Source organism: Coregonus clupeaformis, chromosome 24, assembly GCF_020615455.1.
Source record: "Coregonus clupeaformis isolate EN_2021a chromosome 24, ASM2061545v1, whole genome shotgun sequence".
Classification (NCBI taxonomy): domain Eukaryota; kingdom Metazoa; phylum Chordata; class Actinopteri; order Salmoniformes; family Salmonidae; genus Coregonus; species Coregonus clupeaformis.
In genome coordinates this window covers 58,819,760-58,834,669 of record NC_059215.1, presented here as the reverse complement: position 1 = coordinate 58,834,669, position 14,910 = coordinate 58,819,760, and the positions used below count along the sequence as shown (strand labels likewise).

The following is a 14,910-nucleotide window of genomic DNA, read 5'->3' as shown; positions in this document are numbered from 1 at the left end:
GCACCACTTTTCCGTTATTTATTTTTTTGAATTTTTTTGAAACAAGTTATTTTTTTAATTTCACTTCACCAATTTGGACTATTTTGTTTACATGAAATCCAAATAAAAATCATTTTAAATTACTGGTTGTAATGCAACAAAATAGAAAAAATGCCAAGGGGGATGAATACTTTTGCAAGGCGCTATACATCTATATATTGTTCGCTAGGCGTAGGCAACACCATAAGCAAATAGGTGAACTGGGATAATACTAAAGAGTTAATCAGTGTGGTTTTTCCACAAATAGACATTTATTTACCTTTCCATGGTAGCAAGATATTATCTATCCACATCACCATCAGACCATTTAATTGGTAAACTACATGGTAATGTAAACATTTTACTTTTTAGTGATCCAATACGTAATATATGTATCATAATTTGGTTGTAATCCAGAGAGGTTAGAAAATGTATCTAGATCATCTATGAGGCTATGGAGGGATTCAAATTGTGGATTTAAAAGAAAACCTAAATCCTCAGCGTACAATGACACCTTTGTTTTTAAGCCCTGGATTTCTAATCCCTTGATATTATTGTTGGATCTGATTTTAATAGCTAACATTTTGATGGCCATAATAAATAGATATGCCGATAGTGGACAACCTTGTTTTACTCCTCATGACAGTTTAAAACTGTCTGAGAAACAGCCATTATTTGCTATTTTACACCTAGGGTTACTATACATTAGTTTAACCCATTTTATAAGAGATTTTCCAAAATTGAAATGCTCCAAGCATTTATATATAAACGTACTTGATCAAATGCCTTTTCAAAGTCTGCTATGAATACAGTGGGGAAAAAAAGTATTTAGTCAGCCACAAATTGTGCAAGTTCTCCCACTTAAAAAGATGAGAGAGGCCTGTAATTTTCATCATAGGTACACGTCAACTATGACAGACAAATTGAGGAAAAAAAATCCAGAAAATCACATTATAGGATTTTTTATGAATTTATTTGCAAATTATGGTGGAAAATAAGTATTTGGTCACCTACAAACAAGCAAGATTTCTGGCTCTCACAGACCTGTAACTTCTTCTTTAAGAGGCTCCTCTGTCCTCCACTCCTTACCTGTATTAATGGCACCTGTTTGAACTTGTTATCAGTATAAAAGACACCTGTCCACAACCTCAAACAGTCACTCTCCAAACTCCACTACGGCCAAGACCAAACAGCTGTCAAATGACACCAGAAACACAATTGTAGACCTGCACCAGGCTGGGAAGACTGAATCTGCATTAGGTAAGCAGCTTGGTTTGAATAAATCAACTGTGGGAGCAATTATTAGGAAATGGAAGACATACAAGACCACTGATAATCTCCCTCGATCTGGGGCTCCACGCAAGATCTCACCCCGTGGGGTCAAAATGATCACAAGAATGGTGAGCAAAAATCCCAGAACCACACGGGGGGACCTAGTGAATGACCTGCAAAGAGCTGGGACCAAAGTGACAAAGCCTACCATCAGTAACACACTACGCCGCCAGGGACACAAATCCTGCAGTGCCAGACGTGTCCCCCTGCTTAAGCCAGTACATGTCCAGGCCCATCTGAAGTTTGCTAGAGTGCATTTGGATGATCCAGAAGAGGATTGGGAGAATGTCAGATGAAACCAAAATATATTTTTGGTAAAAACTCAACTCGTCGTGTTTGGAGGACAAAGAATGCTGAGTTGCATCCAAAGAACACCATACCTACTGTGAAGCATGGGGGTGGAAACATCATGCTTTGGGGCTGTTTTTCTGCAAAGGGACCAGGACGACTAATCTGTGTAAAGGAAAGAATGAATGGGGCCATGTATCGTGAGATTTTGAGTGAAAACCTCCTTCCATCAGCAAGGGCATTGAAGATGAAACGTGGCTGGGTCTTTCAGCATGACAATGATCCCAAACACACCGCCCGGGCAACGAAGGAGAGGCTTCGTAAAAAAGCATTTCAAGGTCCTGGAGTGGCCTAGCCAGTCTCCAGATCTCAACCCCATAGAAAATCTTTGGAGGGAGTTGAAAGTCTGTGTTGCCCAGCGACAGCCCCAAAACATCACTGCTCTAGAGGAGATCTGCATGGAGGAATGGGCCAAAATACCAGCAACAGTGTGTGAAAACCTTGTGAAGACTTACAGAAAACGTTTGACCTGTGTCATTGCCAACAAAGGGTATATAACAAAGTATTGAGAAACTTTTGTTATTGACCAAATACTTATTTTCCACCATAAGTTGCAAATAAATTCATAAAAAATCCTACAATGTGATTTTCTGGATTTTTTTTCCTCATTTTGTCTGTCATAGTTGACGTGTACCTATGATGAAAATTACAGGCCTCTCTCATCTTTTTAAGTGGGAGAACTTGCACAATTGGTGGCTGACTAAATACTTTTTTTCTCCACTGTAGCAGGCCTGGTTTCCCAGATGTTTCATAGTGTTCTATTGTTTCCAGTACTTGCCTTATATTATCTCCAATGTATCTTCCATGTAAAAAACCTGTCTGATTAAAATGAATAATGACAGACAATACCTTTTTAATTATATGTGCTATACAATTTGCTAGAATTTTTGCATCACAACACTGAAGTGTAAGGGGCCTCCAATTTTTAAAATGGACTGAATCTTTATATTTCCCACTTGTATCCTGTTTCAGTAATAATGAAATCAGACCTTCTTCTTGAGTGTCTGATAATCTACCATTTACATAGGAGTGGTTAAAACATGCTAGTAACGGTCCTCTGAATATATCATAAAAGGTTTGGTATACCTCGCTGGTATGCCATCCAACCCTGGAGTTTTCTGAGACTTAGTCTTTAATTGCATCCAGAAGTTCTTTCTGAATGGCTGTTAATTTTACATTATCAATTGAAAAAATCTACAATTAGCTTCAGTTAGAGGAGATGGAGACGACTGAAACGAAAACATATGCTTAAAGTACTTTGCTTCCTCCTTTAAAATATAATTTGGTGAATCATGGGTGACTCCATCATTTGTAACCAGTTTCAGTAAATTATTTTTGGTAGCATTTCTATATTGAAGATTAAAAAATAATTTATTGCATTTTTTCCGCATATTCCATCCAGTTTGCTTTATTTTGATAATATATTACACTTGATCTTTCTTGAATATGTTTCTCCATTACTTTTTGTTTTTCCTCTAATTTATTCTGAGCCTCTGTTACAGTTTTTATTGCTATCTATCTGTTCTGTTAGACCTTCTATTTCCTTTGTTAGTATGGACTCTTTTGACCTAAATTGCTTTTGTTTTCGAGATGAGTACTGAATTGCATGGCCTCTAAAGGCACATTTTAAAGTGTCCCATACAATAAGGGGATTTGCTGTACCTATGTTATGTCGGGAAAAATCAGTTAAATTCCTCAGTCCTAGTTAAAAACAAGTTATCATCCAATAGACTGATTACATTTCCAATATCCTTGCCCACGTCGAAATTCAGTAAGAGTAATGTAATGCCAATTATATGATGGTCCGACCGCATTCTGTCCCCTAACAACACTTTTTAAACTTTTGGTGCCGACGAGAAATTACATAAGAAAGAAGTCAAGATGACTAGCTTGATTGAGTCTCCACCATGTATATCTCACTAGTTCAGGATATTTAAGCCTCTATATATCTACTAATTCTTATGCCTCCATGACATTCATGATTTCCTTAAGAGCATGAGGGTGATAGTTTGTAGTGTGATTTCCTTTACGGTCCATTGAGCTATTTATAACTGTATTATAATCTCCCACCATAATAATATAATCTATTATATATATTGTCAAAGAAGTGTGGATCATCATTATTTGGTGTGTAAATGTTAATGAGCCATATCTGTTTATGGTCCAATAACATATTTAAAATCATCCATCTACCTTGCGGATCTGTTTGGACAATTTTCACATTTGGATCGAAATTACTGTTAATTAATATCATCACCCCTTTTGAGTTTCTTTGCCCATGGGAGAAGTATATTTCGTAGGTGACCAAATACTTATTTTCCACCATAATTTGCAAATAAATTCATAAAAAATCCTATAATGTGATTTTCTGGATTTTTTTTTCTCATTTTGTCTTTCATAGTTGACGTGTACCTATGATGAAAATTACAGGCCTCTCTCATCTTTTTAAGTGGGAGAACTTGCACAATTGGTGGCTGACTAAATACTTTTTTGCCCCACTGTATATATATATATATATATATATGCTAGTAAAAATACAAATTTATTCAAATATCTTGCATATCTTAATTCCCATCATTAGCAATTAATATTCGTAATAATGTCGGAGGTTAATGCGAAGGATTGTTACCCATAACCCGGATTGCCATTGTATTACATTACATTTTTGTCAAGCAATTATTATTTTAGCAAACAATTATTGTGGTTCATCCTATATTCTCCCTAACATCCTTACCCCCTTGCAATGGATGTGGGATACACACACACACACACACACACACACATACTCTAACACACTCAACCCCTTTCCTCCACAATCAACCATAAGCTCAGATGCTCAACGGTTGTTACATCCCAGAGCCCAACTCAAGAAAGGACCTGATTTACAAATGCATATACAGCTGTTTGAGAAAGCATGCAAGATTGAGCAAAGAATTACACACATTTCAGTCAGACCTTTGATTATTTTGTGCCACCAGGGCCACAATAATATGCCCCCGCTCTGATTGTCCGAGTGTGACCCCCTCCCCATCGGTTACTGCAGCCAGTGTTGCCAGCACTGCCACAACCTGGGTGGAGGTACCCTACCGGAATCCCCACTGGCTCGGTACAAGGTCGTCAAGGTTCTCATTAGCAGCTTTGAAAATTTCCTTGTGTATCATGCTCTCCCATCAGGGGGCTCTGGCTTTGTTGGACCATCCCTGCCAGGCAGGCTCAGAATCTTGAGGGGGCGGTGCTGCTCTAGTAGGTCTCTGATCACATTTATCTTTCTGTTTTGGCTGCATATGGGTAACTTACAGCAGGGCCATAAAACAGATGGGGACTTCTCTTTGGTGTATGGGTTGCTCAGGTGGGTGTCTAGGATATAGGGTTGGGGACCGTTCCATCATGATAGGAAAATAAAAGAATAGATCAGATGTATACTTTATTTAAAAATGTATATCCCTCATCTGCACACAATTGAAAGCTCTCTCTCACAACCCCTGCTCAAAGACACATGTTGGTTCTGGGATATGCAACCATTTCCTTTCTCACTCACTTAACGCCACACTTTTCCAAACACAAAAACGCACACCACACCTTTCATCACAATACATCCACACATACCCACATACTGTGCCTTCTATGTCTTCTGGTTGCTATGTCTCCACTATGTTGATTGAGTACTTGTGTTCTAATTAGTTATATTTTTAGATGTATTATTTCGTTTGTTATACTTTCTTGTAATGCCGTCTTATCCCTTTATAAAATACTATTAATGGGTTTTATTATTTCAATCCCTACCATGGCTAGTTTTGGGTGTTCCATTATTCGACTCCTCTATTAGAACTTTCAGAATAGCCATGGAGTAGTCTTTGTGTCGCGGAACATTTGGTTGTTAATATAAAGTTTATGGACTACGAGAGCAACACGCTTCCCTTTTAATCTATTTCCTTGAAGATTGGGTACAGAACTTTGCACCATTCTGCAATCTCCCTTGGGAACTGATCATTCATACCTATTTTCGTGCCAGCAAGTATTTTACCTTTTAACCATTACTTTATCCTTAAAGAAAGTACATTTGGCAACGATTGGATGCTCATATCTCTGTCCTCTTTGTCCGCAACGGTGTACATGTTCGAGTTGGATTTTATCAACAATATCGAGTGGGATTTGATCAACAATATCGAGTGGGATTTGAAGCGCTGTAAGAAAGAAGTCCTTCACAATTTTTTCGGTAACCTCTCCTTCTTTTTCTTGGATACCGTAAGTACTAGATTTTCTCTCATCGACCTAGTCTGTATGTCTAGGAATGCTTCTCTCAGAAAGTTGTTCTCCCTTTTAAGTTCCTTATCGTCCGTTTCTATATTAGTGACTGTCCCTTTTTGCTTTTTTGTATCTTTCTCCATTATCGCAGCTTTTTCGTCAGTCATTTCAAGACTCGCCTTCAACTCTTTGTCATCCTTACTGACCAACTCTAGTATGCCCAGTTTGTCATTTATTGACTTCAACAGATCGCTTTCCACACTTACCAGTCCCAGTGGTGAAAAGCATAAATCATTTGTATCCGTAGAGGAGTCGCGTTTTCTCTTGGAGATTGATTCTCCTCGTTTGCCCTCCGTCATGTTTGAGTGTTGCTTGTTGTTGTAATATTTGTCAATAGATTTCTCTAGCCTTATGATTCGTTTTGTGTTATTATCCAGATTGAATGTTATTATTCATGAGTATGCTAATATTTAGTCTAACTTACTGATATTGAAATTACGTTTTTATCTTGAGGTGATTCGCACCGCTGTGTGTTCAATATGCCATCATGTCACGTGTCTTTGTGAGATGCCTTGTTCACTACTTTCCCTTAGGTCTTCATCAGGCATGCATTTTTCAGAGAACAAGTTAACTACTGACTCTTTCAGCAAACGTATAGAGAATGGCACTCAACTTTTACTGCACTGGCTCAGATGACTGATGATTTGTTACAAATAAATGGATAAGATGATAGATGGAGCTGTATTGTTAGATTTCAGTGTAGCCTTTGATGTTATTTATCATAACTTGCTATGGCTTTACATCATCTTCCATCACATGGTTGGAAAGATATTTATCCAATAGAACCCAGAGAGTATTCTTCAAAGGACGCCTCAGTGTTTTCAACAAGCACATGGTGTAGGCAGCCATAGAAAAATTTACTATTTGTTTTTGCCGACCAGGCTCTATTTTGGTGGCCTCTGGTTCTTTCTAGTGCTAGACTGTATTTTCAACCAGCAACTATGAGGAAATAACACTGATTTTTTTTTAAATTCACACTTTTGTAGTGTTAGTTTAATCAACTGTTGTACAATATGATATAAAACACACGAGCAACTTAATTTTGACTGCACTATGCCTATAAAGAATCCCGTAAGAGTCTGCTGACTTCCACAGGCTTCAAGCTTCTTTAAGAGGCATTTTCTCAGCAATCTGCAACACAGGTTTGATTGAAGAATGAAGCAGGTGTTAAACATGGCCTTTGCTACACAGAAAGTAGCAGTTGACTACTCCATTGTCAACACTTTGATTAAATCAGTAGACCTACATCAATATCATTGAAAATACCATATACTGTAAGTATCATTAGCTTTTAAAACAATTTAATGTTTTCTTTTAATATGTTTTGGACCATAGTGAGGATATCTCTCCACTAGCCTACATATTGTTCCTGCAGTGAGGATTATTCACCATCTTCATCGAATGTTTTCATAATTTATCTGAAGATATTTCGTCAAATTACTCTTACCGATGCAATTCGGTAGGCTACTGACAAGTCACTCACTCTAATGTTACGATCTGGCAATACCTACTGGACTTCATATCGAAAATACAAAAACAAGATCTTGTTTTATTTAATTGTCCGGATGAGATACCATGGACATATAACTACATTGTATGATTTATGAATAGCAAAGATATGAGATTGACTTTATTCAGTCAGTCCGACACCTTTTAAAAAACAAATCAAGCTTCTTGTTCATCAATCAAAACACAGTCAATAGTCTATGCACCACCACTCCGTGCTGCATATGAAACACGGCAGGGTTCTACATGCAGGGCCAGTAGAAACTCTGTTCGGGCCAGTAGATATTTTTTTTTGGCGTGCTTTCTCTCTATATTCAGCTATTAATAGGCCACATTGGGTTATTATGATATGTATTAAAAAGGTATGTAATATATTTTAGCAACGCAAGTCATTACTCTTCTTTAGAATTGCATTGCATTAATTGCATTACATTTTGTTTCTAAAGTATGTCATTTTGAGAAGATTTTTAAATAGTACACTGCCCCTTTAAGACAAACGTTCCAAAAGAGATATCGACATGGCTATAGTAGGCTAGCCAAGACGAATGCTAGGTGTCTTTTTGTAGCTTTCTTTTTGCAGAATATCAACAGTAGCCAGCAAATTGCTAGGATGTTCACTATTGAAGGTTTACTTTTGTAAATCACTTTCGCTAAAATAAATAAACTCAGCGAGTAGATTGATTGGTGCTTCTTTTTGCTCTGGACAGCTTGTGTGTGCTGTGTGAAGGGATCAACTCATGTACTGCTTGAGAAGTTGTGACTCGCAGGAGCGTGGTCATGCTTGAATGAACGGCCAATCACATTGGTCAAATACAAATGGCATGACATTTAGGCGTGTAGTCTTTAATGGTTTTCAATGGTAGATTGCGACAGAGCAGCTAGATGTTGAACTGGAATGCAAAAATGAGCTGAAAAGTGACTGGCCCAAAAAGTTACTGGCCCTGACGACATCCACTGGCCCAACGACACATGTCTTTTACTGGCCCCGGTGGGCTATTTTTTATGTCGGACCCTGCACGCGAAATAAAATAAATAAATGTGACAGAAAAGCATAGGTTAAGTGGATTTCGATTCATCGTTATCACATTATATGGGATGTGCAAATTCATGCTCTCTCCCTCCGTGTAGAAATTATACTGCAACCACAGTGCACACAACTCACACACCTAGGTACTGAGTGGCAGGACAGACTGTCAAACCAGCAGTGTTTCCCTGTCATCGCTAACTTTGTAACTGACAGGCACCTGTGTTATCAATAGATGGCTAGAAGACGCATATCGTGCATTCTAGTGAGAGAGGGCTCAACAGACTTTTTTCTGACTAGGGAATTGAAAAGTACCCGTCTGAAAATGACTCTGTAATCGGCTGTATAGCCGACAGCTGGTGCTAGTGGAACACACTGTGATTGATGATTCCACACTCTACATGTCAGCACCAAAAGCCAGTGAGCTCATAGAAATTATAAGTAAGGAGTTACAGTCAGTATCAGAATGGGTGATAAATAATAAACTGGTCTTAAATACATCTAAAACTAAAAGCATTGTATTTGGTTCAAAACATTCTCAAAGACCTAAACCTCAACTGGAGTTGTACATAAAGGGTATGACCATTGAGCAAATTGAGGAAGTTAAACTCCTAGGTATAACATTGGATGGTCAATTATCATGGTCAAATCATATTGACAAAGTTGTTATGAAGATGGCGAGGAGTATGTCTGTTATAAAAAGATGTTATGCGTTTTTAACACACATTAACTGTACTAGTTGTTCAGGCTCTGATCTTGTCCCATCTTGATTACTGTGGTAATATGGTAAAGTGCAGCAAAGAAAGACCTAGCAAAGCCGCAGCTGGCTCAAAACAGAGCAGCACACCTTGCCCTTAACTGCATATACAGGATATCAACATGCTGTCACGATCGTCGAAGGAGGAGGACCAAGGCGCAGCGTGATATTCGTACATCTTATTCTATTAAGTGCACACACGATAAACAAAACAACAAACGATACGTGAAGTCCAACGGTACTAACACAAACCAACTGGAACAAGATCCCACAAACACTGTGGGAAAACTGGCTACTTAAGTATGGCTCCCAATCAGAGACAACAAGCAACAGCTGATACTCGTTGCCTCTGATTGAGAACCACACTGGCCAACATAGAAACACAATACTAGATCTTAAACACAGAACACAAACACATAGAATCTACACACCCTGGCTCAAGATATTAGAGTTCCCAGAGCCAGGGTGTGACAGTACCCCCCCCCCAAAGGTGCGGACTGCGACCGCGCCAAACATAACCGAACAGGGGAGGGCTGGGTGGGCATTCCTCCTCGGAGGCGGGTCCGGCTCCGGGCATGACCACCACCCCTCAACTATCCCCCCGTAGCGCCCCTGGTCCGGTCTGGCCCCTCTGGCTGGAGCTGGACTGGACATCGGTGGAGTGGATTGCTTGGATTCCGATGTGGAGCAGCTGACCGGTACCTGACCAGGCACCGGTGTTCCAGGCACGGGTTGTGCCGGACTGACGACGCACACCCCTGGCTTGGTGCGTGGAGCAGGAACGGGCCGGACCGGGCTGACGATGCGCACCCCTGGCTTGGTGCGGGGAGCAGGAACGGGCCGGACCGGGCTGACGATGCGCACCCCTGGCTTGGTGCGGGGAGCAGGCACGGGCCGTACCGGGCTGACGATGCGCACCCCTGGGTTGGTGCGTGGAGCATGAACGGGCCGGGCCGGGCTGGCGACGCGCACCGTAGGCTTGGTGCGGGGAGCAGGAACAGGCCGGGCACAAACACATAGAATCTACACACCCTGGCTCAACATATTAGAGTTCCCAGAGCCAGGGTGTGACACATGCATGCCAGTCTTTCCTGTTTCTCTTCTAGTCTTTATGAGAAATATTACTCTGATGAAAATTCCAGGTTTTCTGTATAATCAAATAACATCCAGCTCAGACATCCATACATACCCCACAAGCCATGCCACCAGCGGTCTCTTCATAGTCCCCAAGTCCAAAACAAATTCACAGCAACACACAGTATTATACAGAGCCATGATCTCATGGAACCAATTACTGAAGAAAACCAATAACATTACCTTTAAAATAATTATAAAACATAATCTCATGGCACAATAGAGATTGTGAAATGACCAACACATGCACCCACAGACTGCACTCATATTGTTCTTGTCTATCAGTGTTTTGTTACTTGTCGTGTTTTATGTTTTTGTTTGGACCTCCCATGAAGAATAGCTGCTGCTTTGGAAAAAGCTAATGGGGATCCGAATAAACCACTGCTCAGTTATGCATTATGTGGTTCTCTAGCTCTGAGTATGCACACAGTTTTTCCTTCTTCTTCCCTTCCCCTTTCTCCTACTAGACCAGAGGAGGATTTGGAGGTTCCCTCTTCTCCTGTTGTAATCCATGGGGTGATGTTGAGCAGCTGTGCTGGGGGAATAGTTTGTGGGGGAGGTCTCTTTATAAATCACATGTGGACTGGGGCTCCATGGCCATAGTCTGACACTCACAATGGGGAGGAATTGCATTCAGCCTCAATGTATCTCAAACACACACATGCATGTGTGTGTGTGTGTGCCCACACATGCATGCAAGCTAGTTTTTCACCCCTCATAGAACTCAGAGAGGTAGAGGGTTTCAATCCTACTTCCAGATCCTGTCTATTTGATGGAGCGTTTGTTTTATGTCCTCTCCAATGTTTGACTTTTCCACAGGAGCCCATGTTGTGGTGGTTTACTGCCGGCATTTATTGTTCATAACTGTCACATTTAATTTAAACCAAAGCATTTACCTCATGCCGTTCAGCCTAGCGTTGTGATAATGCTGTGGCTTGAGCATCTGTACATTTGAAACATGAGAGAGAAGAAATTAGAGGACAGGAATTGGATGAGCCTATCACCACAAGTGATAACCATTATCACCGCGAGAATGTGTGTTCACAAGTGTGTATGAGAATGTATGTGCGCTACATATGCATCTCTCTGGGAGTGTGTGAGACTCCTCCCTGTAAATACTTTTATATAGCTTGCTTTTGTCTCAGTCCCTCCCCTGTTCTGAGATCCCTTTCTACAGATTCTGTACTGTGTGTCTTCAAATAAAAAACATCAATGAGAGGACAGCTTCTCTCTCTTTATTCTCTCTCTCCCTCTTACTTTCTCCCTCTTTCTCTCCTTTTCTCTCTCTGATCCCGTCTCCCATTAAGGGGAGGACAGGGCTCCCATCTTGGTTCACTCTGGGCCAAGTAAACATGTCCTCCCCAGTCTGTTTGACTGTTCGGTGCTGCTGATTTCGGGCTGAGCTCCAGGGTAGGGGAGTCTGCCCGTGTTGGCTGCCCCCGTGGCTGGGTGGACTAGGCCACTCACTGAGGAGAGGGAGGCTTCTCTGGGATCAGTCCTGAGAGAGAGAGCGAGAGAGAGACATCATGTCTGTCGACAGCTCTGCCACAAGCTCCCCCTTGGCAGACTCTGCTACCGAGACTTTCCATCTGGACAAGATTCATTCGCTACCTGTACCGCCCTCTGTCAGTCAGATGAGCCCAGTATACCTAGAAGTATTGAGTCATCTGTCAACATGGTATGGTCGTTCTGCTCCATATTGTTGACTTATGTTAAAGCTCTATAAATGCTGTGTCTGGCCAGTTTGGACCCTACTACTGTGACTCACTAAAGTGACTCTCATCTCTTCTTTTTAAGACTTTGACTCCTCATCACTTCAAATGAAATCTAACACCAGGTCTGACTCCACCGTACACTGTCACTGCTGTCATATATTCATGTTGTTCTTCTGTCTTCTCGTATTTCTGTCTGTTCACAGGAAGCAGAGAAACAGCATTTACATATGCCATCAGCGCGGCAGGCGTGGTCAACGCAGTGAGCAGGGCTTGCAGAGAGGGGGAGCTGTCGAGCTGCGGCTGCAGCCGTGCCGCACGTCCCAAAGACCTGCCTCGTGATTGGCTGTGGGGCGGCTGCGGGGACAACCTGAACTATGGCTACAGGTTCTCTAAAGAGTTTGTTGACGCGCGGGAGAGGGAGAAGAGCTATGCCAAGGGATCCTACGAGAGTGCCCGGCTGATGATGAACCTACACAACAACGAGGCTGGAAGGAGGGTGAGGAGGAATCATACTCTGCTGTCACACACACACACCCTAACAAAATGAAGCACTGTGCCTGCATACTTATTTTACTGTCACACTCACACACTAACACATAAAACAAGTTCATCTCCACCTGTTTCTGCTGTTCTGAAGTTGATCCCCAATGACACTTAGTGAGAGAATGGAAGGAATAGAGACAGAGGGAGTGAGAGAGAGAGGGGGAGCCAGAGAGAAAAAGAGAATCCAGGTCAATCAGATGGGTGTGGTATCAGTTGATCATCTGTGTAACAGTTCTGTCTCGTCTCTCCCCTGAAGCCTGTCTTTGATCTGTGTGAGTTGGGATCATGACGGCTCACTGGGATGCTTTCTGTAGTTCATTCCAAAAGCCTTGACACAGCCTCAAAGGAAACAGCTCGCCAGAACCTGTTGTATACACATCACTTCTGACTCTAACAAATGAGCGGACAGGGTTTTGTTCAGCTTATAGTGTGGGCCATGGACACAATAAATAATGTTTGTATAGTATTGACATTTTATTTAAAAAAATGGTCATAACCAATCTTTCCATCTCTCCCAACCTGTTTCCCTCCTACTCTCCTCTCCTCTCAGACGGTGTCAGACCTGGCCCACGTCTCCTGTAAGTGCCATGGCGTGTCGGGCTCCTGCAGTCTGAAGACGTGCTGGCTGCATCTGGCAGACTTCCGCAAGGTGGGCGAAACCCTGAAGGAGAAGTACGACAGCGCAGCGTCCATGAAGCTCAGCTCGCGTGGAAAGCTGGTGCAGCGGGACAGCAAGTTCAACCCCCCCACCAGCCACGACCTGGTCTACATCGAGTCCAGCCCAGACTACTGCCTGTCCAACCAGAGTACGGGCTCACTGGGTACTGTAGGCAGGCTGTGCAATAAGACATCTGAGGGCATGGATGGCTGTGAGCTGATGTGTTGTGGCCGGGGCTACGACCAGTACAAGGCCCAGATCGTGGAGCGATGCCATTGCAAGTTCCACTGGTGCTGCTACGTCAAGTGCAAGCGCTGCACCAAAACCGTGGACCAGTTCATCTGCAAGTGAGGAGGAGGAGAGTGTGTATGTGTTTGTTTGCGCGTGTGCATTGTGTGTGAGGCATAACAAAAAAGGCAAAGGGAGAGTGAGGAATAAATAAAATTTTTATAAATGATATTTACTGTATATAGTTAAACGATTATACTGTTGTGAGAGACTGATACTTTTTTTCCATGCAATACTTCCAACAAATCGAATGCCTTCAGAAACTGAAAATATGGGGAAATATTTATTTCGGGGATTGTTTTTGCCCCATCATCCAAGCAAACGTTTAACCCCTGAATACCCAGGCCTTGAGACTAGCAGCCAGGATAGTTTTATTATGAATATGTCTAATTGACCTGTCTAATGGTTCACCATGACTGTGAAATGGAAGCTTATCTCCTGTTTCATAGCAGTAGATTAGTTCAATGTTTTGCTTGATGGAGAATGCTGATGGCCACACTTAACTGTTTAATCTGGGGCTATCAGTAAGAGGTGACTAATGTCATCTTCCAGTTGAGAAGAGGATGCTTTATGTCACTATGGTGCAGTTTCCTAGACCCAGATCAAGCCTCTATTGGACATACTTGAATCTGGCTCTATAGGTTTGTACTCATGGGCCCCATCCTAAACCCTAGCCCCTCTGTCTAAACCAATAAGGGCCTTGGAAAGTGGAAGAGATCTGGTTTGGGGTTAGTTCCATCCTGTGAAGTATCCCACAAGGCCCCAGCTAGACCCCTAAACACATTCAGCATATGCACTTTGACCCTGAGGCCTTAGCCCGTCTGTATGGCTGTTTGTTTTGAACTACAGAGCTTTGCTTGTAATATGCAATATTATAGTCTTCTTATTAATACAGATATCCACTTAACATATAAGATTCTACTTACAAGCTTAGAATATATATGGGAAATGTTGTGGTTATAATGGTTAAATACACCATGTTCTGTATATAGTACACTACCAGTCAAAAATTTGGACACCTACTCATTCAAGGGTTTTTCTTTATTTTTACAAAAAAAAATGTACATTGTAGAATAACAGTGAAGACATCAGAACTATGGAATCATGTAGTAAACAAAAAAGTGTTAAACAAACCAAAATATATTTTATATTTAAGATTCTTCAAATAGCCATACTTTGCCTTGATGACACCTTTGCACACTCTTGGCATTCCCTCAACCAGCTTCACCTGGAATACTTTTCCAATGGTCTTGAAGGAGTTCCCACATATGCTGAGCACTTG

General features: G+C 41.5%; 1 protein-coding gene across 1 annotated transcript in view; it reads left to right on the top strand.

Annotated features, from left to right (window-relative positions):
- Positions 1-14,677, top strand: part of LOC121538632 (protein Wnt-5a-like) — an 81,085-nt gene extending 66,408 nt beyond the window's left edge. The window contains exons 4-5 of the mRNA XM_041846814.1: positions 12,343-12,635; positions 13,233-14,677. Of these exons, the coding sequence (XP_041702748.1) occupies positions 12,343-12,635; positions 13,233-13,691 (752 nt within the window). The 3' untranslated portion in view covers positions 13,692-14,677. The remainder of the gene's footprint in view (positions 1-12,342; positions 12,636-13,232) is intronic.
- Positions 14,678-14,910: the final 233 nt, after the last annotated feature.